General features: G+C 53.5%; 9 protein-coding genes and 1 non-coding gene across 10 annotated transcripts; 8 read left to right on the top strand and 2 right to left on the bottom strand.

Moving 5' to 3' along the window:
- Nucleotides 1–161: 161 nt before the first annotated feature.
- On the top strand, nt 162–2,184 carry BO82DRAFT_352256 (ubiquitin domain-containing protein DSK2). Its single transcript, XM_025634638.1, has 2 exons — nt 162–887; nt 947–2,184. The coding sequence occupies exons 1-2, from the start codon at nt 423–425 to the stop codon at nt 1,877–1,879; spliced, it is 1,398 nt and encodes a 465-aa protein (XP_025494475.1). The 5' UTR covers nt 162–422; the 3' UTR covers nt 1,880–2,184.
- Nucleotides 2,185–2,439: 255 nt separating this feature from the next.
- BO82DRAFT_430362 (C2H2-type zinc finger protein) lies at nt 2,440–5,124 on the top strand. The gene is made up of 7 exons (XM_025640615.1): nt 2,440–2,624; nt 2,679–2,937; nt 2,991–3,052; nt 3,102–3,272; nt 3,335–4,274; nt 4,336–4,757; nt 4,848–5,124. Exons 1-7 carry the CDS (start codon nt 2,525–2,527, stop codon nt 5,072–5,074), a joined length of 2,181 nt encoding a protein of 726 aa, XP_025494476.1. The 5' UTR covers nt 2,440–2,524; the 3' UTR covers nt 5,075–5,124.
- Nucleotides 5,125–5,505: 381 nt separating this feature from the next.
- BO82DRAFT_330427 (zinc-dependent alcohol dehydrogenase family protein) lies at nt 5,506–6,772 on the top strand. Its single transcript, XM_025633092.1, has 2 exons — nt 5,506–6,083; nt 6,159–6,772. Exons 1-2 carry the CDS (start codon nt 5,573–5,575, stop codon nt 6,689–6,691), a joined length of 1,044 nt encoding a protein of 347 aa, XP_025494477.1. The 5' UTR covers nt 5,506–5,572; the 3' UTR covers nt 6,692–6,772.
- Nucleotides 6,773–7,313: 541 nt separating this feature from the next.
- BO82DRAFT_26487 (transmembrane 9 family protein) lies at nt 7,314–10,095 on the top strand. Its single transcript, XM_025630947.1, has 5 exons — nt 7,314–7,621; nt 7,690–9,026; nt 9,074–9,526; nt 9,578–9,798; nt 9,846–10,095. Exons 1-5 carry the CDS (start codon nt 7,537–7,539, stop codon nt 9,862–9,864), a joined length of 2,115 nt encoding a protein of 704 aa, XP_025494478.1. The 5' UTR covers nt 7,314–7,536; the 3' UTR covers nt 9,865–10,095.
- A 585-nt stretch (nt 10,096–10,680) lies between these two features.
- On the top strand, nt 10,681–11,320 carry BO82DRAFT_352259 (uncharacterized protein). The gene has a single exon (XM_025634639.1). The coding sequence runs from the start codon at nt 10,978–10,980 to the stop codon at nt 11,296–11,298; it is 321 nt and encodes a 106-aa protein (XP_025494479.1). The 5' UTR covers nt 10,681–10,977; the 3' UTR covers nt 11,299–11,320.
- Nucleotides 11,321–13,896: 2,576 nt separating this feature from the next.
- BO82DRAFT_352261 (putative choline sulfatase) lies at nt 13,897–16,508 on the top strand. Its single transcript, XM_025634640.1, has 2 exons — nt 13,897–14,686; nt 14,739–16,508. Exons 1-2 carry the CDS (start codon nt 14,276–14,278, stop codon nt 16,059–16,061), a joined length of 1,734 nt encoding a protein of 577 aa, XP_025494480.1. The 5' UTR covers nt 13,897–14,275; the 3' UTR covers nt 16,062–16,508.
- A 131-nt stretch (nt 16,509–16,639) lies between these two features.
- BO82DRAFT_t98 lies at nt 16,640–16,721 on the bottom strand. The gene has a single exon. It is a non-coding gene; the product is annotated as a tRNA-Ser (tRNA).
- Nucleotides 16,722–17,082: 361 nt separating this feature from the next.
- Nucleotides 17,083–18,252, bottom strand: ergS (the record flags this gene model as incomplete). The annotated part of the gene is made up of 3 exons (XM_025631192.1): nt 17,083–17,143; nt 17,207–17,612; nt 17,685–18,252. 3 exons carry the CDS (start codon nt 18,250–18,252, stop codon nt 17,083–17,085), a joined length of 1,035 nt encoding a protein of 344 aa, XP_025494481.1.
- Nucleotides 18,253–19,549: 1,297 nt separating this feature from the next.
- Nucleotides 19,550–21,001, top strand: BO82DRAFT_352262 (GNAT family N-acetyltransferase). The gene is made up of 2 exons (XM_025634641.1): nt 19,550–20,547; nt 20,629–21,001. The coding sequence occupies exons 1-2, from the start codon at nt 20,019–20,021 to the stop codon at nt 20,853–20,855; spliced, it is 756 nt and encodes a 251-aa protein (XP_025494482.1). The 5' UTR covers nt 19,550–20,018; the 3' UTR covers nt 20,856–21,001.
- Nucleotides 21,002–21,130: 129 nt separating this feature from the next.
- On the top strand, nt 21,131–23,292 carry BO82DRAFT_352263 (uncharacterized protein). Its single transcript, XM_025634642.1, has one exon. The coding sequence runs from the start codon at nt 21,230–21,232 to the stop codon at nt 23,090–23,092; it is 1,863 nt and encodes a 620-aa protein (XP_025494483.1). The 5' UTR covers nt 21,131–21,229; the 3' UTR covers nt 23,093–23,292.
- The last annotated feature ends 4 nt before the right edge of the window (nt 23,293–23,296 follow it).

The raw sequence follows: 23,296 nt of genomic DNA on the forward strand, positions 1-23,296 counted from the left end.
CTGCTCCATACCGTATCAGACCGTATGGCAGCACACCCGGCGTCTCCCGCCCACCGGAAAGGCGGACGATGGGATTCTGCCCGCTTCCACCCACGGCGGTGGTTACGCTATCGATCCTCCTCGGTCGGCGGGACGCAGCAAGACAACACCATCTTATCACCCATTAACTAGTCTAGGTCTGGCTGCGATCAACCCCGTTCGTTGCAACGAGATTTGACACCTTTCCTCCTTAACACGTCACTTGTCACTCTACACCAACAATCATCCGCATTCTATCACCGCCCCCCTTTTCCCGATCGCATTCATTTCACCTGTTTTCTCTCGTAATCTCCGTTACCCGTGTGACGTGATCCTACTCTCAAGCCCCTCTTGCGACCTCTTTCTCCGGCCAACAGCAGATACCAACCGAATAACCCCAGATCATGGCTGATGAAACCGCCCCGGCCGAGGATTCGCCTATCACCTTCACTGTCAAGTCTTCCAATGATGCCAAATACACACTCACCCTTCCGTTGTCAACGACAGTGTCAGATCTAAAGGAGAAGCTCGCAACCTCGGAATATGCCGATACCCCCGCGGAACGTCAGCGCCTGATTTACTCCGGACGAGTGCTGAAGGATAACGAAACCCTGGCCTCCTACAACATCAAGGAAGGACATACTATTCATCTAGTCAAGAACGCTGCCAGTAACCAACGTTCTGGAGCTTCCACGCAGAGTGCCTCTACGTCTGCGCCCACTGGCGCTGCCGCCAATCCTCCCGCCACTGGGGTGCCTACGAATCTCGCAGCCGGTACGGGCAACAACCCTCTTGCCGGATTGACGGGGGCTAGATATGCGGGGTTTGCACAGCTTCCTGGCGCTGGCATGTTTGGTCCAGACGGTGGAGTACGTATTAGACAGCTCGACCCTATCTACAGAATGATCGCTAACCTACCTACTCCCAGATGGGCCCCCCTCCGGATACCGAAACGATGCTTAGCATGCTCGAGAACCCTCAATTCCAGTCCACAATCAACGAAGCCTTACAGAACCCTGCAATGATTGACATGATGATACAGCAGAACCCCATGCTGCGCGACATGGGCCCCGGTGCACGGCAGATCTTCCAGAGTCCCGAGTTCCGTCGTATGCTCACGGACCCCAGCTCAATTCGCCAAATGGTGCAGATGCAGAGAGCTATGGGTGGCGCCGGACTGGGTGGCAGCGCTTTTCCTGCCCCGGGTGTCACTAACACGACCCCCGAAGAGAACCGTAGCACCCAAACCAACAACAATAACGGTAGCACACCCGCCCCCAGCGCTCCGTTCAATCCGTTCATGCCTGCAGGCCTTGGTGCCGGCAACCCCTTCGCCGCTCTATTTGGAGGAAACCCTGCTTTCGGAGGAGCTACATCCACCGCAGCCGGCAACACCCAGCCAGGCTCTACCGAGAGAGCGTCTGAGGGCACTCCGGGTGACAATACCAACACTGCCACCTCAGGATCGAATCAGCAGCAAGCGCCCCAGAATCCCTTCAGCCTTTTCATGAACCCTGCTCTATTTGGAGGCCAGGGCGGGCAAGGTGGCCTGAATCCCCTTGACCCGCAACAGAACCCTTTCCTTCGGGATCCTGCAATGCTTCAGCAAATGATGCAAGCTATGGGTGGCGCACCAGGCAATGCCGGTGCAGCTGGCAGTAATCCCTTTGCTGCACTTTTCGGCGAAGGCTTTGGAGCTCCCGCTCCTCAAGACAACCGTCCCCCCGAAGAACGCTATGCCGAGCAACTCCGTCAACTGAACGATATGGGCTTCTATGAGTTTGAAAGGAACATCGCAGCCTTGCGTCGCTCAGGCGGTAGTGTACAAGGAGCGGTGGAATACCTCTTGAGCAACCTTTAAGCTTATCATGTCTTCACAACTGACTCGACCAAACGGGATCCATGTTGTTTACTTTCTCTTCGGTTACCTCTCAAGGGTGTGTTGCCTGCACTTGTCTGAACGTGGTACGACAGTTTGATATTGGCGGATTGGCAGTTCTTATGATTTTTATTACCCTTTCTGCATGCTCTTTCCAAGGAGAAGTGAGGTTGAAATTGGCTTGGAAAGCCATTGTGTATTAACTCTCTCACGGCCTTATCTGGAAGGGCTTGTTTTTCTAAGCCGATTCATGAATGAAGATAATTTCTCTTGCAATGAACTCACTCACTGTACGGAGTAAACGTTCTTTAACATGAGTAATCAGCAACGACCGGCTCTGGGTATCATTGGTGCCTTGGGGGCTTGATAGCAACCAAGAAACGTTGAAGGATCATCGACGCGAGAACAAATTCCCTTCCCTTCCCCACTTCTCCAAATCTTATCCCCAAAGCTATGCTGAGTAATGGAATGCCAGGTCGCCACCAGTCCTAGTTCAACAACGTTGCCAGCGAATGCATTGCGGATGATCGCATGGATTCAATATCTGCATAACGCCATAAATTTCGTATAGCAACTCAAGAGTTGGCTTTCCTCGAGGCTGTGTCTTTGTGACGAGTTTAGACCGCCATGAGTTCCACGCCTTCTTCCAACAAGAAAGAGTTTCAGTGCAACTATTGTCACCGAGAGTTTCGCCGTCTCGAGCACTTGCAACGACATACAAGAAGACGTCAGTGCTCTTGTCCGCTTACTATGGCACGGTTTTTTTGACATTGTTGTAAAGATACTCATGAAAAACCATTCAATTGCGCATGTGGAGCCGAGTTCTCCAGGCGTGATCTTCTGAAACGTCATGAACGCATTGTACATGGAGAGTTCAAGGGGGATGCCCTTGCAAGCTCCCTTCCAGGAGAAAGAGCTTCAGCATGCAGCTCTCATCCTAAGTCTCAAGGTCCTCGTGTTATCCGGCGAAATGCCGACCTCTTGACTCCCGAGTCGTTGCCGCGCTCTACTTCCCAGGTATTGACCGGGCAGCCTGTTCTGTGAGTATACTGAAATTATTGATGGATATTCAAAAACAACTAACGAGCCAAAGCAGCAACTCTTCGATCCTTACCAACCAATTCAGGGAATTAGAGCAATTACTTCGAGCTGATGGTGCGGACTCTTTTGCATATATCGGCTTGTACTAAGATCATCGGATCAGATCCTCTGATTGAACAAAACATTGTGGATAATGCAGTACTTCTCAACAGCACTACTCAGCCTTTCAACACTGCTACCACGCAACCAGCTTCAAATGCTATCGCAATCACTCCGGCAACTAGCCAGGGACCACCGGCTCCTACCACTCTCCCAACACCCCAGCACAATTTAGGTAGGCTGAAGCATGAATCATCTTCCCCATCGACAAAGTAGCATTTGACAGAACATATATAGGAACGCAGATCGTCCCCCACTTTGCCCACCCAGTCATCACCGAATTTCAAAGAGACAAGCTAATACAGGCTCTGGGAATCTGCCTGATACCGGACGTGTCTCTACCATCCAGAGATTCGCTCAACCGCTTCCTTGAGGGGTATGTCACAGGGTTCTATCTCAATGTACCTTTCACCCATATCCCCACCTTCAAGCTTGAGACATGCTCACCCGAACTGTGTCTGTCTATGCTGGCAATCGGCGCGGCTTGTCGGTATGAAGTTCACTCAGCCACCAAACTCTTTTTCCTTGCAAAGCTGTTGCTCCTGGAACGCCAGCGTCAGAGGGAACATGAAGCTTTGGCACGGTTGACAGGTCCGACTCGCCAATTTAGCAGCAGTGATAATCACATAAATGAAGTTCGATGCTTGCTATGTCTCTGTACACTTGCAACTTGGAGCGAAGATGCCGAGCTCAGGAACGAATCTCTCAGGTTGCGCGGAATGCTCGCTGACTCGCTGCGCTTAAGTGGCCTAGAAGAAGTCGGGTCGCAGCCGATCGACAATTGGGAGATTTGGGCAGGGCAGGAGTCTGAAAGACGGACCAAGTTACTCGCATTCTGCTTCCTCAACATCCAAGGCATCGCGTATGGGCTCCCGCCCATCATCTGGGGTCACGAGTTTGGGCTACAGCTGCCGTGCTCTTGTCCTGAGTGGACAGCGCCAGATTCAACCACATGGCTGTTCCTTCGGCAAGGCAGTCAGAGCACCCGTAGTACTTTCCGGGACGCCTTGAGAGGTCTACTATCAGCATCTCAAGATAATCACCTTCAGGGATGCATTCCCAGCCCCGTGTCCAATTACGTCCTACTCCATGGTCTGGTTCAGATGGTGATGTGGGTACGAATGCTGCCCGCGAGCTTGGGCGTGGCGCCTTCGCTAGACTACCAGGTCCTCTTCCGGTATATCAAACCCTTGAAAGCTTCCTCCAGAAAAAAAATGTCACAGCTAACAATAGCCCAGAATGGCACTACGTAGATGGACAACCTTCTGGCAGCGAACTCCAGAGTCGAATCTTCAGCCACTCGATCCCAATGGGCCTCTGCCTTTCACTTCCAGCGCCTTGCTTAGCCTAGCGTACATTCGCAACTGCCTGCAACATGACAGTTACCACTCAACGGGGCTCTTGTCCTGGAACCCAGCAGTAGTAGCCGATCATCTTCACTCTTCTGCGCCTGCGAAGCAGCAGTGGGACGAACTCCTGGCAGCTCACCACGCCACACATGTCTTAGAAATGATAGTCAAGCTGGGTGTTCAGTACGTCAAACACAACCAGGCCTTGGTTTGGAGCATAGAGACGGCGCTGTGCGGACTTGAGTGTGCCGTGTACCTCTCCAAATGGCTCCGGGGGCTGCAGTCGTCTAGTTATGGTGAATCATTGTCTGGTACGTGCAAAGTCTCCAACTCTTTCTGAGCATACATTCCTCGATAGCACTCTTGCCTTTGCATCACACTTTGCTAATTGATTGTTCTAGAGCCCGAAAACCTCTTGATCAACTGGATCCGAAACGTTGTCACCGAAGGCATGGCATCTATCCAGGGTAGTAGAACCGATGCCTATCGCACAGGGTTTGATGCTCTAGCAGATCAGGTTGTGGAGGTCTGGTCTCATGTAATGCACGGGAACTCTCCCTGGGCTTTTATCGGGATGGTTGGGGATGTGTTAGATCAGTATAGACAAAGCCGGTTAGGGGAGATCTAGTATTATACTTCTCATACACAATTTTCTTCAGTTCAATACCAGAGACTTCCACAAAAATGACATCACTCATTTACTAAATCATGAGTTGATGATACAATTTGCTAGTACTTCTTTCCAAAGCTTTTTCGGAAGAAAAGAAAAGTTCTAAGTTCCGGCTTATGCGAGTGTGTATACTACACTATAGCAATGTCTCGCAGTGGAAGATCCACTTTTGGAGATTGAGTTTGGAGATTTGGAGAAGTGGGTCGGATAGACTATAGGAGTTCCATCCGTGGATGAATTGTATACACTGCACCGAGTCTCTCCCTCACGAGTGTAATAGAACAATTAATCATCACCAGCTACCAATCTATGACGGCTTACCACGCTGCCATAAGCTATATAAGCCGCCACGATGTCTGCGCTATCTGAGTTTGAAATTATCTCAGTCGAAGAAACTCAAGCAACCTCTTTATATAGCCCCTCTCCAAGGCCAAAAACCTCAAGTAACAAGCACCAATGTCTCAAACAGTCATCCGCCTCGACGGCGAACGGTCCTCCGTCCGGAACCTCAAGGCCTTCCAGGAACCCATCCCGGCGCCCTCGAAGCACGAGGTTCTGATCCGGGTGCACAGCGTCTCGCTGAACTTCCGCGACATCGCGGTGGCCACCTCGCAGTACCCGTTCCCCGTGAAGGACCGCGTGGTGCCGTGCTCCGACGCCGCCGGGGTGGTCGTCCGCGTGGGCGACGGGGTCCAGAAGTTCGCCGCGGAGGATCGGGTCGTCGTCACCTTCGACCTGACCAACCTGTACGGCCAGCAGGAGAACTGGGAGAACGGCCAGGGGGCGCCGATCGACGGCGTTCTGCGCGAGTACATCAGCGTCCCCGCGGCGTCGGTGGTCAAGCTGCCCAAAGACGCGCCCCAGAGCTTCTCCGAGTGGTCGACCCTGGTGTGTACCGGGGTCACGGTTTGGAATGCCCTCTACGGCAATATGCCGCTCCGGCCGGGTCAGACGGTTTTGTGTCTGGGTATGTTTTGAACACACTTTTTTTACAGCTGTCTATTAGAGTGTAAAGCTGACTCCGCTGGGCTCGTCGATAAAGGTACGGGAGGTGTCTCCATCACCGGCGTGATTCTAGCCAAAGCGGCGGGCGCGACTACGATTATCACGTCCTCCAGTGACGAGAAGCTCGAGATGGTCAAGTCGAAGTTCGGCGCCGACCACGGCATCAACTACCAGACGCACCCCGAGTGGTCCCAGGAAGTGCTGCGACTCACCAACGGCAAGGGAGTGGACTACATCCTGGAGAATGGTGGCTCCGGTACGATCGCGGAGAGCTTGAACTCCGCGAAGATGGGTGGAAATATCTCGGTTATCGGCTTCCTCTCGCAGGCCAAGCAGTCCGAGATGCCGGATGTTGCGAGCTTGGCACTGGCGAAGGGTGCGGTTGTGCGCGGCATCACGGTTGGCTCGACGCAGCTTCTGGAGGAGGTCGTTCGGTTTGTAGCCCAGAAGGGACTTCGTCTGCCTGTGGAGAAGGAGTTTCGGTTCACTCAGGAAGAGGTTGTTAAGGCGTACGAGTACATGGCATCCGGTTCGCACGTTGGCAAGGTATGCATCAAGCTTGTTGACTAGGTAGATCTGAGAATTGGGCTTGTGGCCAGCTATGGATGTGTATTTAAGGAGATCAACAAATGTGGCACCATTGTGAAGTGGTCATTTGCTTATAGCAAGAACAAGAGCAATGTACGAGTTGTAGCAGTTGTAGCAGTTGTAGCAGCTGTAGAGTTGTAAGGGTGATGGATGGTTGAATGTTTCTCCGGAAATGGCAAGCGCCGAAGTTGAAAGTGAAACACAAGCTTCACTGGGAGTTGATCGATCGACCTTCAACTCTTCCCGCTCCCCGACCTTAATTCCTTTTTCCTGCACCTTGGTACTGTCTAAGTGTCTAAGACTCCATCTGCACCAACTGCACCAACCACACTGACCCTCCTGGTTTCTTGTCTTGCTTCGCACTTCTTCTCTCTCTGGCATTTAATGCCGATTCCATTCGTTCCTTTCTTGGCTGCATTGAGTTGTCAACCCCAGGTTTGGCGTCTCCCGTCGCAATCTAAACCGCTGGATCTCCGTTCGTCGACCGTCGGGCTGTCCCAAGCTCCCCCCTCTTCCCTCTCTTAAATCGTGGTTCGACTACAATCACACCTGGCTGTCGTTTCCTTTCCTTACTCGATTATGTTTTTTCTTTGAATCTCCTTCCCTTTCTATATCGAATCTTAATTGTTTTATCGCTCGAATTGACTTCGGACCGATAAAATCGGGCGGTCAGTTGACAGAACGCTGATTGATCTACTTGCACCCCCTCGATCTCGTATCCGCCACGTACGACTTATCAATCATTCGCAAACTGCTGGTGCATGCTTGCGCTGTCGTGCCTCAATCTCTGGTAGAGTGGCTGTTATCCTTCTTTCCCTAATTGAGTCATGGAGCTTCGACAGTTTGGGCGCCCTCGTCAATGGGCCTTGTGGCTGTTGTTCGCTTCGTGTACCTACGCATTCTACATCCCTGGTAGGTCGGCATCATTTGTGTTGCGACAACCATCCTCCATCTCGCTGACCCATCGGTCTTTTTCTTAGGATATTCTGTCAAACGCTACAACGACGACGAACACATTCCTCTCCTCGTGAACAAGATTTTCTCCGATAACACTCAGCTTCAGTATGCGTACTTCGACCTGCCTTTTGTCTGCCCTCCCAGCGGCCGAACCCACGGCGGATCCCCGTTTGGCTCGGGACAAAGCGTGTCTCTCAACCTAGGAGAGATCCTTCGCGGCGACCGTATCATGACATCTGATTTTGAATTGCAGATGGGCCAGAACGTCGACTGTCGGGTGCTCTGCGAACAAGAGATCGGGCGCAAGGATATCAAATGGACTCGTCAGCTGATCAAGGAGGGATACGTGGCCGAGTGGATCGCGGATAACCTGCCTGGCGCAACAAGCTTTGTGACAGTTGACGGAAGTCGCAAGTATTATGCTACTGGCTTCAAGCTCGGCTTCCAGGAGTACTCGAACATCGACGGCAAGCTGCGATACTATATCAACAATCATTTCACTATTGTCATCCGCTGGCGGTCGGCACCGGAAGGTGGCAAGGTCATTGTCGGCTTCGAGATACACCCGAAGAGTATTCGCGCGGAAGATCACACGCAGAACGGCTGCCCCAAGCAGGTTCATGAGGCGCATGATGGGCTTGAGCTGTACATCCCGCCGAATACTTCGAAACTGCGCGAAATGTACCCGGGATCGTCATACATCCCCGAAGACGACGACGAAATCGATGATGGCGCTACACTCAAGATTCCGTACACCTACTCGGTCTATTTCAAGGAAGAGAATGGGGTTGACTGGTGGAACCGGTGGGACCTCTACTTTACCAACCAAGAGGAGGGTTCTGCAACCCACTGGCTCGCTATTCTCAACTCTCTGACAATCTCCGGTGTCCTCGGAGTCGCTGTCTATGTCATCTGGAGTCGGACTGTGCAGGGCGACATCAAGGGTCGCGGAGATGGTGCTTTGGAGGATGGAAAGCTCAAGGTGAAATCCAGATCCTCGGAGAGGAAAGGTGACGGGCTTCTGGAGCAAAGCACAGATGTCGAGCGCGATGCGGATGGATCTGACGATGAAGGTCTGGAAGACGTCAGCGGATGGAAACTACTTCATGGCGACGTATTCCGGACGCCTCAATTCAGCGGACTTCTGGCACCCCTTATCGGCTCCGGCATGCAGTTGTTGTTCATGGTTTCGGGACTCTTGTTCCTCAGCTGCCTTGGCGTGCTGAATCCTAGCTTCCGTGGTGGATTTGTCAGTGTTGGTATGGGCTTGTTTGTCTTTGCTGGTTTGTTCTCGGGCTACTTCTCGGGTCGACTTTACAAGACATTTGGGGGCGTTCATTGGCGGAAGAACACGCTGATTGTGAGTCTTTTGCGTCGCAATGGCCGTGCTGTTACTAATACATCCAGACCGCCCTGTTCTTCCCTGGTTTGGTCTTTTGCCTGATCTTCATCCTCAATCTTTTCGTCTGGGCCCAGGCCTCGAGTACCGCGATTCCGTTCGGCACCCTGGTTGGTCTTCTTGCTCTTTGGCTCTTGATCCAGGTCCCGTTGGTCTACGTTGGCAGTTGGTATGGCTATGTCCGCGCCACAGCTTGGGAGCATCCTACCAAAACCACCTCCATCGCTCGCCAAATCCCGCCTCAGCCTTGGTATTTGCACAGCATCGGTGGTACTCTTCTGACTGGACTGGGTCCGTTTGCTGTTCTGTTTATTGAGCTTCTCTTTGTGTTCCGGAGCTTGTGGCAAGACAAGAGCGGATACTACTATGTATTTGGATTCCTTAGTGCCGTGTCGACGATCCTGATGGTCACGATCAGCGAGGTGACGATCATTGCCACCTACAGTCAGCTTTGTGCCGAAGTAAGTTGCTCGCTTGTGGATAGTGAGATGGATTGTCGCTAACGGGAGTAGAACTACCACTGGTGGTGGCAGAGCTTCCTTACCGGTGGTAGCAGTGCCTTCTGGGTGTTTGGGTATTGCATCTGGTACTATTACTTCCACCTTCACATCACAGGTTTCGTGTCTAGTCTTCTTTTCTTCAGCTACAGCTTCCTTGCCTGTACCGTGTATGGTCTCTTGACTGGGACTGTTGGGTTCCTGACGGCGTATGCATTCATCCGACGTATCTACAGGTGAGCGATCTGCTTTGTGTTTTGTGGTGTGATCTGACCATCAACAGTGCAATCAAAGTCGATTAAACGACTTCTTCCATTCGAGACGGACATCAAGGGGGAGTTTGGTCGAGTGCTTGCATTCTCCGATCTCGGCTGAACTTTCTTCAACTCAATGCACTCGTGCCTCTAACCTTGAAGGGCGAGTGCAGTCTGTCAGTTGACAGCATTCATTGCATGGCCTGTGGCCATTTAGCGTGTCAACTTAGATATATATACTCTGCCTTTAGCGAATTTATCTCAATTTGTGAATCCGGGTCTGGAGAAGCGTAGTTCGCTATCGATATGGTTCTAGATGCAAGGTCAGATTAGGGGTTGGGATGTCATTGGAATCATACGACCACAGCAGCACGACATTATCACATAGACCTACCCTATGTTTAAAAGTATACCCAAGTCTACAGAACAGACAAATCACATCAAGGGAAGAAAAAGCAACTCAATGGCTGACAAAAACAGTTTTTGGCTCGAGCGCCGGTAGATGGAATTGGTAAATGCTTCCAAGTGGAGTTACCTGAGTCCAGGCAGTTTCACCACGTATACATCCCACCGTGCCGTGCAGTAGCGCACCGCTTCCTTTGCCCCAATCTGGAACCCGACACGGCTCTCACCGTTACTGCCTCTGATTATAACCTCTTCTTCCATTGCTTAGGCACCGGTTGATTCCTAAGCTTCGTGACTCAGACTCAAACTCAGACTTAGACTTAGGCTGCAGTCTACGAGGTTTGGTTTGTTTGTTTGTGTTTGCTTGTGTTATGCATGTGGTTGCTTGCTTTGCGTACAGTATGTAGATAGACTATATAAGGGCATCGCATGGGTCTCTGAAGTCTGGCTCAACAAGTGCTAAGCCCTGCCCATCATTTACTGCTTCGCGTTTACTACTTCTTTTAAGACATCCATCTCCAGCTGGGACCTTATACCACACAACCGAATCCTGAGGAAAGCAACCCCCGACTTTCAGGGTCTCAAATCATACAATCCAGACTACATCACCTTCGCCTCGAGAGAATCCTCAATCTGTTCAGTCTATACGTCCTCACAAACACCTCAAAAGAGGAACTTACCTTCTACACCGTCCCCTCTTCCATCTTTCATCCATACACCCACACCCACTCCCCCGCGAAAAGGCGAGAAAAGAATATGACATCCGCCACCTCCCTCCCCCGGCCCCCCGCCACATCAGAGCCAGGCAGCAACACCCCCCGTGGCCGCCCCCGGACAGACCTCGAGCTCGCGGGCGAGGCGTGGCGGTTCGTCAATCGGCAGGTGCAGAAGGTCCGGGATCGGCGGGCGAAGAAAGCTGCTTCCGCCTCCGGAGGTTTGAATGGCAAGGGATCGAGTCAGGAGGATGCTGCTGCTGATGATGATGATGCTGGGTCTGTTTTGAGTGAGGCGGAGACGGTCGTGGAGTCTGTGCCTAAAGGAGAGACGATGGTTGAGAAGGGGAAGATGGGAGCTTAGGAGGGGGGAAGATGGGGGAATAGGTGCCTCTTTGTGGCTTTTGGAGGGTATGCGGGGTGGGGCTTTCAGGTGGGATGGGGTTATGCTGGTGGCTGTCACGGGTGTTGGGGTGAGTAGGGTTGGTAGGTGCCAGGGTGTTTTGTTCTTGGGTTAGGGTTGGGGGTGATGGGATCGGAGGGGGGATTTGGACATATTATGTAGTTTGATGGTAATGGGGTCTTATGGGCTATGGGCTATGAGTTACAGATTATGGGTTATGAATTCGATCTTGGTTTGATGTATGGATAGTATGGTTTAGGGTTAGTTGGATCTGGAAAGGTTGTTTTGGGTCTTTCGATCTTCGGGAATGTGTAGGGTGGAAGGAAGGGAGTCATGCTGGAGTACGATTTTGAGGGGTAGGCTTGTTGTCTGGCTGGCTTGAGAATGGATGAGAAACGGATACTTAGCAAAATGAGACCCTTCTAAAGCTGGGATTAACATACTATTTATTGTACTTCGCGGTGATTAGGTTGTGACTCAACCATCTGGTGCGGGTATCTTGTTCTATACTACTATGTAAATCCTACCAGCAATGCCGACACAATCCGCTCAGCGACAGCCGGAATCTTCAAACCACTAATGAAAATCCTTATAACTCGCACTACGGAGTAACTTAGGTATTAGACCAAAACTGCATGCTCCAAAAATGCTCCCTACCGCAATCGACCATGGATGACTAACCCGGCGATGGCGTGCTCGCAGGATGCCAATCCGATGACGTTGGAGCCGCCATAGCACTCACGCTCCAGCCCACCATCAGAGAAGTAACACCTGGGTTCCGACCCCGTATGAGCCCGATGCTGAACCCTGCAACCCGAGAATATCTGACACGCGGACATTTCAGCCGAAGTCCTCCCCACCGAGAGCTGTCAGACACGGCGACTAGACACGCCACGTCCCCGTCCACGCCAGAAACAAGCCATGCTGCGTGCGGCTCTAAGCCACCGTACGTCCGACGCGGCTTCTAAACCCCTTCCAGAACCCAAGCACCAAGGAAAGGGGATCTTCAGGGGGATCATGGATCGTCCGGGGTAGGCTCGACCCAGCTGACGACGAAAGCCGCGGCAAGAAAGGGCGCTGATAGGTTGTGGATGATGCCATTGAGCCGCAGGGTTAGCAAATGCGCTTAACTCCGACAACACATGAGAATCGGGCTGTGTGATTCGTCGTGGTGGTGCAGAGTGCAGTAGGTACTCCGTACCTATTTCGAAAGTAAAAGGGAAAATCTTGGAGCTGGGTTGGATAGCTACTATGCCATACGTACGTCAGTCTGCGTGGGCCTGGGTTTCAACCGCAGCATCTTGGTTTTTGAGGGAGAGGTGGAATCCGTGGGTTTGCGGAGATCTGGTTGCTGGCTGCGGAAATGTTATGAGTAATTGGGAAGTACTGTACGTAGGACTAAGTGATTATGAGGAAGTTGGGGGTTATGCTTTGAAATCAGTTGAGAACTACTACTGTATTGTTAGAATCCAGTCTGACAACTCAGATTATTAGGTTGAGAAGTGGCGCGTGATATCGCGATTAGAGATGCCAAAGAGCCCCTGTGTGACGACGACCACCGGTCGTGTCACTGGACGCAAGATTGGAAGGCGATTGCTGCGTCGTGTCCTGCGTTTCTGATAAGCCCAGTCTGCCAGTTTCTGGACTACGTACTTGTCTCAGATTAACTCCGACGGCTGGCCACCGGATCCTGCTACTCGATATGACCATCTGAAGCTGATCTAGAAAATCCTCTGTGTCATTTGAAGTAGACGCGTACACCCTCTTGTTGCTATCTGACAGATCATCGTTACCCTCAACCAAGAGCAATCACAAGCAAGCAACTGCGTGAGACAATGCTTTGAGACAGCGAGAAGCGATTGCCGACAGCCCCGGCTTAGTCGGCAGCCCTCGTGACCACAGCGGATCCGGGGATGGAATCACTTGCCAATCAACATCAACACTCAATGGAAAAAAAGTGCCAAGTGGGCCAAGATCGGGCCCGGTGCGAGTCCGGCGAATCCCAAATTGGGGAAATTCACCCTAAGCGATGGGCGGTGAACAACAACCGATCCCCCGGGGTATCTTTTCTTATCAAGACCAAAACCAGTCAATCAATTGGATCTTTTACAAGTCTTTGTGTGGTAAAGAGTAATAATGAAGCAAAGATCGAGTCAGGAGTCAGGTCAAAGGAGAAGCCAATCTGGCCAGCACGTGAGCACCGCCACCACCGGAGATTGAGGGCCTCGCGTGGCAAATCATCAAAAACAAACTGGACTGGCCATCACACCGTTGATCCCGGTTGATAGTCGAGAGTGAGTAGTGGACTTTGATAGACCCGCCCGCATGCAGCAGTCGATCCGCTTCATCTGCAAGATTGTCCTCGTCACTGCAAAGTTCTCCCTCCTGCTTCACCACACCATTGAGTTTCCTATTCACTGCACCCGCCTGATGATCAGCAATCATCAGTCTGGTGTTGCTGCCCCCTTGGCGGCTATCCATGGATCCTCCCGCAATCACACCATCGTCCCCGCCGATGGTTCCATTGTTATAGTGACATGGAGAATTGACGAGCGAGGCCGAGTGACGAGCCAGCCTGATTCTGCCGCCATCTTTTTTGAACCTTTCTTTTTCTCCTGCTTTTTTCCTCTTTTCCCTCCATTCTACTCCCATCCCCCCCCTTTATATCCTGAATCAGGCATTGGGACTCGTTCACTGCTGCAGTGGTCAGTCTCCACTTGAAGCCAGTCACTGTCCGGTCACCGTTACTTATAATCCGGCCTCTTCCACCTTTTTTAAACTTCCTCCCTTCCCACTCCCTTCTTCCATCACGATCAGTCGGGACAGACCTGTCGAAAACAACTGTCCCTTCTACAGCAGCTATTCACAAGCCATTCTAGTCTAGACACATCCACAATTATCCCCCCCCCCGTGTCAACAGAGAGAGTCGCTCATCGCCATGGCTGCCAAAAGGCCCAACATCCTTTACATCATGGCCGACCAGATGGCCGCCCCGCTTCTGGCCTTCCATGATAAGGACTCCCCTATCAAAACCCCCCATCTGAACCAGCTGGCCGAAGAAGGAGTGGTGTTTGATTCCGCCTACTGCAATGCGCCGCTCTGCGCGCCCTCCCGTTTCGTCATGGTGACCGGCCAACTCCCGTCCAAAATCGGTGCGTACGACAACGCCTCCGACCTGCCCGCCGATGTCCCAACCTACGCCCACTACCTGCGCCGCGAGGGGTATCACACTGCATTGGCGGGTAAGATGCACTTCTGTGGCCCCGATCAGCTGCACGGATACGAACAGCGCTTGACTAGCGACATCTACCCTGGCGATTATGGCTGGTCTGTCAACTGGGACGAACCCGTGAGTCTTCTGGAATTGAGGTCCGAGAGCGAGGAAATATTGACCCAAATAGGATATCCGTCCCGATTGGTACCACAACATGTCGTCCGTCATGGAGGCTGGCCCCGTCGTTCGCACGAACCAGCTCGACTTCGACGAGGAGGTGATGTACAAGTCGACCCAGTACCTCTACGATCATGTGCGCCAGCGCGGCGACCAGCCTTTCTGTTTGACCGTGTCGATGACCCATCCACATGACCCCTATGCCATGACCAAGGAATACTGGGACTTGTATGAGGATGTCGACATTCCCTTGCCCAAGCACGGCGCGATTCCCCAGGATCAGCAGGACCCACACTCCCAGCGGGTGCTCAAGTGCATCGACCTGTGGGGCAAGGAAATGCCGGAGGAGCGCATCAAGGCCGCGCGCCGCGCTTACTATGCCGCCTGCACCTATGTGGACACCAATGTGGGCAAGCTCCTGAAGGTGCTGGACAACTGCGGTTTGCGCGACGATACTATCGTGGTGTTTACGGGCGATCACGGCGATATGTTGGGTGAGCGTGGCTTGTGGTACAAGATGACGTGGTACGAGGGGTCGGCACGTGTGCCTATGATCATGCATGCGCCCAAGCGCTTCGCGGCTAAGCGGGTGTCGGAGAACGTGTCGACGATGGATCTGCTGCCGACGTTTGCGGACTTGGTGGGCGCGCCCTTGGTTCCTGGGTTGCCGTTGGACGGCGTCTCGCTGCTGCCACACTTGACGGGCGGGGACGGCGTCAAGACCGATACCGTGTTGGGCGAGTACATGGCAGAGGGCACTCAGTCTCCGACTGTTATGATCCGTCGCGGACAGTGGAAGTTTGTCTACTCACTGATCGACCCGCCGATGCTGTTCGACGTGGTCGCCGACCCGGAGGAGCGCGTCAATTTGGTTGCGGGGCTGCCTGATCCATCTAAGCTAGTTGGTGTCAACGGCAAGGCGACAGGCTTGCCCACCCCGAATGACTTCCCGCGTGTCTCGCGTGGCCCTGACGGCACCTCATCCTTCCCCTTCCCGACCCCACCTCGCACCCCAAGCCCCTCCAAGCACTCTTCGGTGTTGCCGCAGACCAGCGACCCCGCCACGCTCCTGGCACACTTTGTCGAGGAAGTGCACACTCGCTGGAACCTAGAGCAGATCCGCGAGGACGTCCTCCGCTCCCAGCGTCGTCGCCGACTGGTCTACTCCGCCTTGATCAAGGGTGTGCCATCGATCTGGGACCACGAGCCCCGCATTGACCCCAGCACCCAGTACGTGCGCAACCAGGGCAAGGGGGCGTTGGACGATGTGGAGTTGATTTCGCGGTGGCCGCGGGTGTTGCAGCAGGCGGCGAACGCTATTGGGCGGGTGTAGGGGACGTTCTGTTCTTTTTTGATTGGATGATATGTCTAAAAGTGCCTGCTTCTGATTTCTGCGTTGAGCGAGGCGCTATACCCGACCTTTGCATGATAACATCTGACATAACATTTGATGAGTTCGTTAGCATATTCTCTAGCCGTTACTGTTTTGTTTCTGTCTGTTTGTCTGTCCTATTGATTGGGTTTTGTGGTGTGCAGCTTTGGGTGGTCAGGTGGCTGGCTGGCTGGCTGGCTGGCCCGGCGGGTGCACATTGGACCCGGTGCATGTGTACAAAGTTGGTTCTTGGTTTGTTTTGACTGTGAATAAGACTGGACATGAAACATATTCCTTTACGAGACTGGTGCAACTTTGGACCGGTCAGGTCAGTAGCATCCGGAAGGGCAATAGGGTAAGACCCATCACATAACTATAAATTGATTCGGATGCTGCAGTTATAGGAGGACGCATACCACCAGTTCATACCGCGCGATCAAACGCAGCCCTCGCCGGTATTTCCTGAAGACATAGAGAAGCAAGAAATACCAAAAATCACTGTAAGGACACCGCCTCCGATCCCGGGGACAAGTAAAAAACGACAACAGTCGGATTTGAACCGACGCCTCCGAAGAGAATAGATTTCTAGTCTATCGCCTTAGACCGCTCGGCCATATTGTCTTATCTGTAAAAAATAGCTCAATAGAAATATATCATGCAAACAATAGCAGTACCGAGTAATGTGGTCGATTCCATCCGAGTATAAGGGCTGACACACCACTTGCTGTACCTGGTGAATCATGATGGTAATCATACATGTAGTTGAGATAGCTATGTAAGATCATTCTATAAGTGCCAACAGACCCATAGGCGAAGTTATATACAAAAAAAGCAATCCCAACGCAGCGCTGTACAACATAAACAAGATGACGATAACTATATATAACCCCCAAACATACATACCCTGCACCCGACACCCGACAACAGAGCACGTACACCCCACCCTTAACCACCCCACAACAAGACCAACCAAAAGGCTACTTTACCCCCAAAGCACCCGCCGAATCCGTATATTCGCCAAATGTGCCACCCCAACCACCTGCCTCACCTCGGGTGTGCCTGCCCCTGCACCATTCCCTTTCCCTTTCCCTTTCCCTTTCCCCCACCGTCCCCGGGAATCCTCCCCCACAAACACCAAAAACACCCCCCGCTCCAACCCCTCATCCGGCCGGAACTTATCATGATACGCCCGCTTCCCCTGCACCGGCAACCGCGCAAACGCAAACCGATACGCCCTCCGGACCAGCTTCTCGACCAGCGGACTGGCGAACCCCTCCACCCGCCCCAGCTGCGCGTACGGCTCGAACCCCAGACTCAGGTAGTTGCACCCCATCTGCCGGAGGAGCGCCATCGCGGCGAAGACGAGCAGATCGGAGATGCCCTTGGGGCTGCCGGGGGCGGCGATGCAGGGGTCTAGGTGGTAGCCGTGCGTGGTGCCGAGGTAGCGGAGGGCCGCGAGGGAGTTTGGGGTGCCTGTGTGGGGGGAGAGGGTGTAGATGTACAGCATTTGGGCTTGCAGTTGCATTTGCAATTGGGGGTCGTCCTGGGTTTGGGTCTGGGTCTGGGTCTGGGTCTGGGCCGGACTCTGACTCTGGGGGAAGGGGGTGTAGGTTGTTATGAAGGCTTGAGTTTGTTTTTGTTTGTCGGAGGTGTTGCGGTGGTGGCACCAGGTTTTGTAGATATCGGACAGTTGGGATTGGAGGGTTTGGTCCTCTGGTGTGGATGGGGATGAGGGCTGGGGAGGGGCGACGTAGATGTCCAGGGTTATCCCCCCTTTGTCCGGGTGGAGGAGCTGCTTGTTTTGTAGTATGATGCGTTTGCCCTCCTGTTCGAGGAGGACGGGGTTGGTCGTTGGGTTGAGGACGCGCTCGCGGCCGAACTCGAGGATCGTCCACTTCGTCGTCGGATCTTGGTGGTGGTGGTGGTGCTGCTGGGCGTACTCGACCATGCGCTCGCTCGCCCCCATGAAGGCGATCCCCAGACGCTGGCGTTGGCGCCAGGTTTGGAACTCCGCGAGCACGGCGCCGAACTCCTCGACCGCGCACATCGGGTCTCCTGACACGATGGCCACTTTATTGCACACTTTGAAGCACAGCAGGGCTGTGCGGGTCGTGCTCACGAACAGGCTGTAGCTGGGGTCTAGCACGCCCATGTGCGAGACTTGGCTGTGGCGGGAGATCAGTTGCTCGATTGTGGCCATGTTGCATGGGGGGTTGAGGGTGATGATCCGGTTGGTTTGGGGTTCGCTGTGGAGGGTTAGGCTCGAGTGGGAGGGTTTGCTGATCCCCGGGCTAGGGCTGGTGTCGTGACTGGTGCGGCTGGAGGCCACGCTTTGGCCGTCGTAGGAGGATAGCGTCATGGTGGAGGATTTGCGCGAGATGTTGCTGCTGCTGCTGCTCGTGCTGGAGCCGGGGATCTGAGGGACGGTGAGGTGAGGAGTGGTGGAGAGGAGTTGCTGGTTGACCTGGTGCCAGTTGTTGTGATGGGTTTGCCCTGATGGCTGATGAGGGTGCTGGTGCTGGTGCTGGTGCTGGGGGTAACGGTCACCAAACGAGAGGAGACGCTCGTGCAATGCTTGTCCGATGGTATCTGCTAACAGAATCTTGGCTGCTTTCTTCGGCGTATTCGTAGCTGTGCCATTCTGCTTCTTCTGCTTCTTCTGCTGCTTCTTTGCTCTCTTGCTCTGCTTAGGAGATTCACTCGAGAAGGTGGATGAAGACATGGCGACACTCGTTCAGCACCGATCTGTACAGAAAGTCAATGGTCCTGAATGCTGCCAAAATAATCCAACTACGAGGCGAGACGGGGAAGAAAAGGAGCTGAGAGGAGAAAGAGAACGAGCATGGCGCCAGGCTCCAGCAAAGCCCTTCTCAGCCTCCTCCCCTCCCCCCCCAGTACTGCCTCATTCCCAACCTGGTTTATGTGCATCGGCTTTGGGCGGCAATTTAGCCAAAAACAGACCACTCTACACATCGGAATTCATAACGAGGGCCGTGAACCCTGGCCAGTGGGTCGGAAGTCGAGCTTAGGGTCTGGCGCCTGAGATGGCCGCCTCTGCAGCCAGCCATGGATAATGATGACGGAACAATTGGCTGGCTCTGGAAACGTTGTTGACTGAGGGGTGGTCGGACGGACGATGTCATTCTACATGCTATTCCCGTCGACTGTCCTGCCTCATCTGATGGTCTCTCGGAGGGTGGTGTGAAGACAATCCCTCGTATGTAGGCCACAGATGGGTGGATGTACAACGAATCGACTGAAGCTTGTCCCAATGGGGTAGCACCGTAATCGTATCCTGATTGGGGAGTGCGTGTCAGGGTCGGAGAAATCAAAACATGGCTGCCTACGGTGTCGAGTCCTTGTCGGACAATGAAAATCTATGCGGGTGGGCCTTGCAGAAAAGCAGACGAAAGGGTCTTTTTGGGTCTGTTGCTCTCGTCAGCCCTACACTGGTTTCCGGAAGTTGGCCGTCACAGCAGCAGCGTCGGGGGCCGCGGGGACCGTGACGCATTGCTCCCGCGAATCCGCTCAGAAAGAAGAAAATTGCAGCCTGGTCCAGCTCAGTCAGTAGCCAGGAACGGGCGCAGTCACACCAGAAGCTTAAATTTGATTAGTATTGTGTTGAGTTATGTTGGTTGTGTCGATGGCTGAGTCAACAGCCAAGCTTTCTTGAGTCTCGGGGAGGATCGCTGGATCGCTTGGTTTTTCTGCTTCCCTTTTCCCTTTCCCTTTCCCTCTCTTTCATTACTTCATCTTAACTTCGGAACATCGGAAGCAATCCGAGCTCAATGATGTCAATGACCAACAGCAAATCTCCATCATGCAATAAAATTTGCAGGTATCATTTAGCAGGATGAAAATCAGTCGCAACAGCAATACCCGAACAAGCTTAAGTCCAATCCTGCAGCAACAACGACGATGACGCCCACGCCTCTTTCCGCTGCGATCAGCTCCTCCGTTCGTCAGTCCTACCGCCTTCTCCGACCGGCCGTCATCCTTACCCGCGTCAGCAGCAGCAGCAGCAGCAGCAGCAGCAATGCCAGCTTAAATCTCCACTATGCTACCCCCTCAGATGCCTCCCAGCTGACCGACGTATTCCTCAATTCCTTCTCCGATGCCTTCAACCGGCGCTTATTCCCCCTAACCGACGATGTGCGCACCTGGTGGTTCGAGGCATTCACCCGCGACCTGGAGGAGACCGGGAAACCCGCATCCGGCAGCACAATCCTCACAATCGTGGACGAAAGCCAGAAGGATCCGGTGATTGCAGCCTTTGCCAAGTGGAAGCTGTACTCCGGCGAGCAACAGCAACCCCAGCCACCACAGCTGGACGAGCAGGGTCTCGCGCAAAGATGGCCCCCAAGCGCCGATCAGAAATTGTGTGAGGGATTTTTCGGGAAGATGGACCAGGAGAAGTGGGAGGTCATGGGGGCCAAGAAGTATTACTGTGAGTTCTCCTCCTCGGCTACCTCCTGGCTGGATGGCCCACTCAATGAGCACGCACTCACAGTTCATAATCCAAAAATAGATCTCGACATGCTCGCAACCCACCCCAACTACAATGGACGAGGACTGGGGTCGCAGCTCTTGCGATGGGGGCTACACCGGGCGGATGAAGCTGGGGTGGATACATTTTTGGCCTCGACCCCCCAGGGCCGACGGTTGTATGAGAAGTATGGATTTCAAGTGGTGAAGGAGTACGAGGTGGTGGAGGGACATGTTCAGGCGTCGATGGTGCGGCCTGTGCGGGAATGAGCTGGCAATTTTGGTTGTTAGTTAGTGAGTTAGTAACATGATGTGCATATATGTAAGATAGATAGATAGAAGGACTACTGTTTAACTAGTTGACTTGGACCTGCAAGAAAAAGGAGAGAAAAGCCGAAAATAGGCACGGATCATCGGCTCAGCCCTACAGGGCGAGGGCCCCACTCTTCTCATCTCCTCCAAATCCGGTCGCTCTTCCCTGTTCTCTCCACGTTTCCTGCTCTTTCCACTTCTCTTCTCTCTCTTCCCCTTCTTCCCCTTCCTCTCTCTTCCTCCCTCTCTTCTCTCTCTCCTCGTACCTCACCTTCTCTCAACCTGTGTGTGCCCGTCGCGCGTCATCTCTCTATCTATGTGGCACACACACGATGGCCCTCCCCGAACCTGGCCTTCCTACCCCCAAACTCCTCCGTGAATCCACCGACCTTACCTTCTCCTCCGTCTTCACCAGCTCCAGCGCCCGCTCGTTCTCCTACACCCCCAACGCCGTGACCTTCACCCGCACCCGCACCCGTCTTCCTGCCAACAAACACAAATACCGCATCCTCCACCAGCCTCTGTTCCGCAATTCTCTTCTCGCTGGCGTTGGATACCTAGAGTTAGCCAATGCGGCTGACTTTGCCGCCAATGTCTGGAACGAGATCCCCGTACCCCTGCACGCCAAGATTCTGATGGCGATTGGCGGGCCTTGCGCTCTGTGCATGACCCTGGTCGCAGCCCGGGATATGTACCTCAGTGCTGCCAATGTGCGCTTGTTGCGTCAAGAGAGAGCCTTTCTCGCCGATAGCATCTCCACCAGTGCATCAGCAGACCACACCAAGGACCAGGTTCACAAACCGGCCCCAGCCAGCGAGAAAAACACCATCGACACGCTCAATGAATACAAGCACGGCGTCAATACCCGAGAAGTCCTCACTGAAGTCATCGATCGCATTCTTATGGATCTTCTCATGGGAATTGGTGCTCTTCTCGTGGGAATCGGCACACTGCTCGCGATATGGGGCGCTGACCGGACCATCTACCACGCCAGTAATCTGTTGTCGGGGTACGTGGGCAATGGGCTGGCTGCTGGCTTCGGCCTCGTCAATGCTATCTGGTCAGCATATCTGGTGTGGCGGTTCCAGCGGTGCTGGAAGGCGTGCGCTGCCTCGGCGGAGCCCTGTGCGACGGACGAGAATCAAACTCGCCGGTTGAAACACGAGCTTCCGGCCTCGCTGAAGAACAAGCTCCGTGCTCGCATGCGGGCCCTGCAGTTCCATGCTGTGATTAACGGGGTCAACGGAGTGGTGGCTGGTGCGGCGAGCATGGTCACGGCGACCATGTGGTACGGGTACGTGGTACTGGTGCCGTGCATTGTGAGTCTGATCCTCCTGAATGTGTTCTGGAGAGCAAGACTTGGCTACGACCGATCATTGGGGACATTCTCCACCGGGCTCGACTCGGAGTTGTGCACCACTGCCACTGCCACTGCTGCAAATACTGTCCACACCACAATCCCAGAAGACGACTCCTCCGCAGATCACCCCGAGGGTGCGCAATCTCATACCTCACCCCCGCCATCTCCCGATGCACTCCCCCATCACAAAGAAGATGTTGATCCCGACAGGCCCAACGAAGACGCCCTCTCTATCCTTCTCACCGAGCTCGCATACGTCAGCGAAATGCATCGTGCACTTCTACATACCACCGAACCTCAGAATCCTGGCTATGACGACAGCAGCCACCAAGAAACCAAGATCCTCCGAACTCTCCAGCTCCCCATCACAACCCTCACCCCAACCACCCTTCTCGCCTTCATCACCCACCACAACCTCTGGGAGAGCTTCTGCGTCTGGCTCATTGAAAGCCAGAGCCAAGGCCCTTCGTTGTTCAGAAGGGTGTGGGATATTCTCCGCTTCCGCAGACGTCAATCACCCACGACCAAAATTACAGAGGAAGAACTAGACACCATCCTTGGGCTGGGGACAGATACAAGCCCCAATGCTGTCTCCCCTCTATTCACGTCCACAGGCTCAGGAGGAGCGGAGAAAGCTGCCCCAGTAGTAGCTACTGAAGTGACCCTCCACCCGGATGACCTTCTCACCCGCTGCAAGGATCAGACCCTCCTCGTCCGCAAAATGAAGGCCTTTCTCGTCGGGAACGTGACCAGGTGCTTCGCCTACCGCGAGCGGTATCTTCTGGAGATGGTGGGGTACGCCATCTGGAAGGAGTCTCTCGCCCCTTCCGGGTGATTGAGAAGACCCCAAAGAAGACGGGACGGTCATTCGATATGACCGGATCCTCTCTCAACCATTGTGCAGGACACATCACGACAAAACCATCAATGCTGAGCATCATGACCATCTTCAGAGGGCGTCAAGGGTCCTTTCCTTGCCTCTACCGTATATATATGAACTTTAGAAGTCAAAAGATCATAGATAACTTGTCTAATTGCT

The sequence above is a fragment of the Aspergillus uvarum genome (assembly GCF_003184745.1).
Source record: "Aspergillus uvarum CBS 121591 unplaced genomic scaffold BO82scaffold_12, whole genome shotgun sequence".
Taxonomy (NCBI): domain Eukaryota; kingdom Fungi; phylum Ascomycota; class Eurotiomycetes; order Eurotiales; family Aspergillaceae; genus Aspergillus; species Aspergillus uvarum.

What these genes read in the sequence shown, in the direction of transcription:
- BO82DRAFT_352263 (XM_025634642.1), top strand. Translation starts at nt 21,230, where the DNA reads ATGGCCCTCCCCGAACCTGGCCTTCCTACCCCCAAACTCCTCCGTGAA.
- BO82DRAFT_330427 (XM_025633092.1), top strand. Translation starts at nt 5,573, where the DNA reads ATGTCTCAAACAGTCATCCGCCTCGACGGCGAACGGTCCTCCGTCCGG. An exon ending in TCAGACGGTTTTGTGTCTGG is followed by an intron (nt 6,084 to 6,158) that starts GTATGTTTTGAA and finishes TCGTCGATAAAG; the next exon opens with GTACGGGAGGTGTCTCCATC.
- BO82DRAFT_430362 (XM_025640615.1), top strand. Translation starts at nt 2,525, where the DNA reads ATGAGTTCCACGCCTTCTTCCAACAAGAAAGAGTTTCAGTGCAACTAT. An exon ending in GCAACGACATACAAGAAGAC is followed by an intron (nt 2,625 to 2,678) that starts GTCAGTGCTCTT and finishes ATTGTTGTAAAG; the next exon opens with ATACTCATGAAAAACCATTC. An exon ending in TTGACCGGGCAGCCTGTTCT is followed by an intron (nt 2,938 to 2,990) that starts GTGAGTATACTG and finishes AACGAGCCAAAG; the next exon opens with CAGCAACTCTTCGATCCTTA.
- BO82DRAFT_352259 (XM_025634639.1), top strand. Translation starts at nt 10,978, where the DNA reads ATGACATCCGCCACCTCCCTCCCCCGGCCCCCCGCCACATCAGAGCCA.
- BO82DRAFT_352256 (XM_025634638.1), top strand. Translation starts at nt 423, where the DNA reads ATGGCTGATGAAACCGCCCCGGCCGAGGATTCGCCTATCACCTTCACT. An exon ending in TGTTTGGTCCAGACGGTGGA is followed by an intron (nt 888 to 946) that starts GTACGTATTAGA and finishes ACCTACTCCCAG; the next exon opens with ATGGGCCCCCCTCCGGATAC.
- BO82DRAFT_352262 (XM_025634641.1), top strand. Translation starts at nt 20,019, where the DNA reads ATGACGCCCACGCCTCTTTCCGCTGCGATCAGCTCCTCCGTTCGTCAG. An exon ending in GGGGGCCAAGAAGTATTACT is followed by an intron (nt 20,548 to 20,628) that starts GTGAGTTCTCCT and finishes ATCCAAAAATAG; the next exon opens with ATCTCGACATGCTCGCAACC.
- BO82DRAFT_352261 (XM_025634640.1), top strand. Translation starts at nt 14,276, where the DNA reads ATGGCTGCCAAAAGGCCCAACATCCTTTACATCATGGCCGACCAGATG. An exon ending in CTGTCAACTGGGACGAACCC is followed by an intron (nt 14,687 to 14,738) that starts GTGAGTCTTCTG and finishes TGACCCAAATAG; the next exon opens with GATATCCGTCCCGATTGGTA.
- BO82DRAFT_26487 (XM_025630947.1), top strand. Translation starts at nt 7,537, where the DNA reads ATGGAGCTTCGACAGTTTGGGCGCCCTCGTCAATGGGCCTTGTGGCTG. An exon ending in CTACGCATTCTACATCCCTG is followed by an intron (nt 7,622 to 7,689) that starts GTAGGTCGGCAT and finishes TCTTTTTCTTAG; the next exon opens with GATATTCTGTCAAACGCTAC. An exon ending in ACAGTCAGCTTTGTGCCGAA is followed by an intron (nt 9,527 to 9,577) that starts GTAAGTTGCTCG and finishes TAACGGGAGTAG; the next exon opens with AACTACCACTGGTGGTGGCA.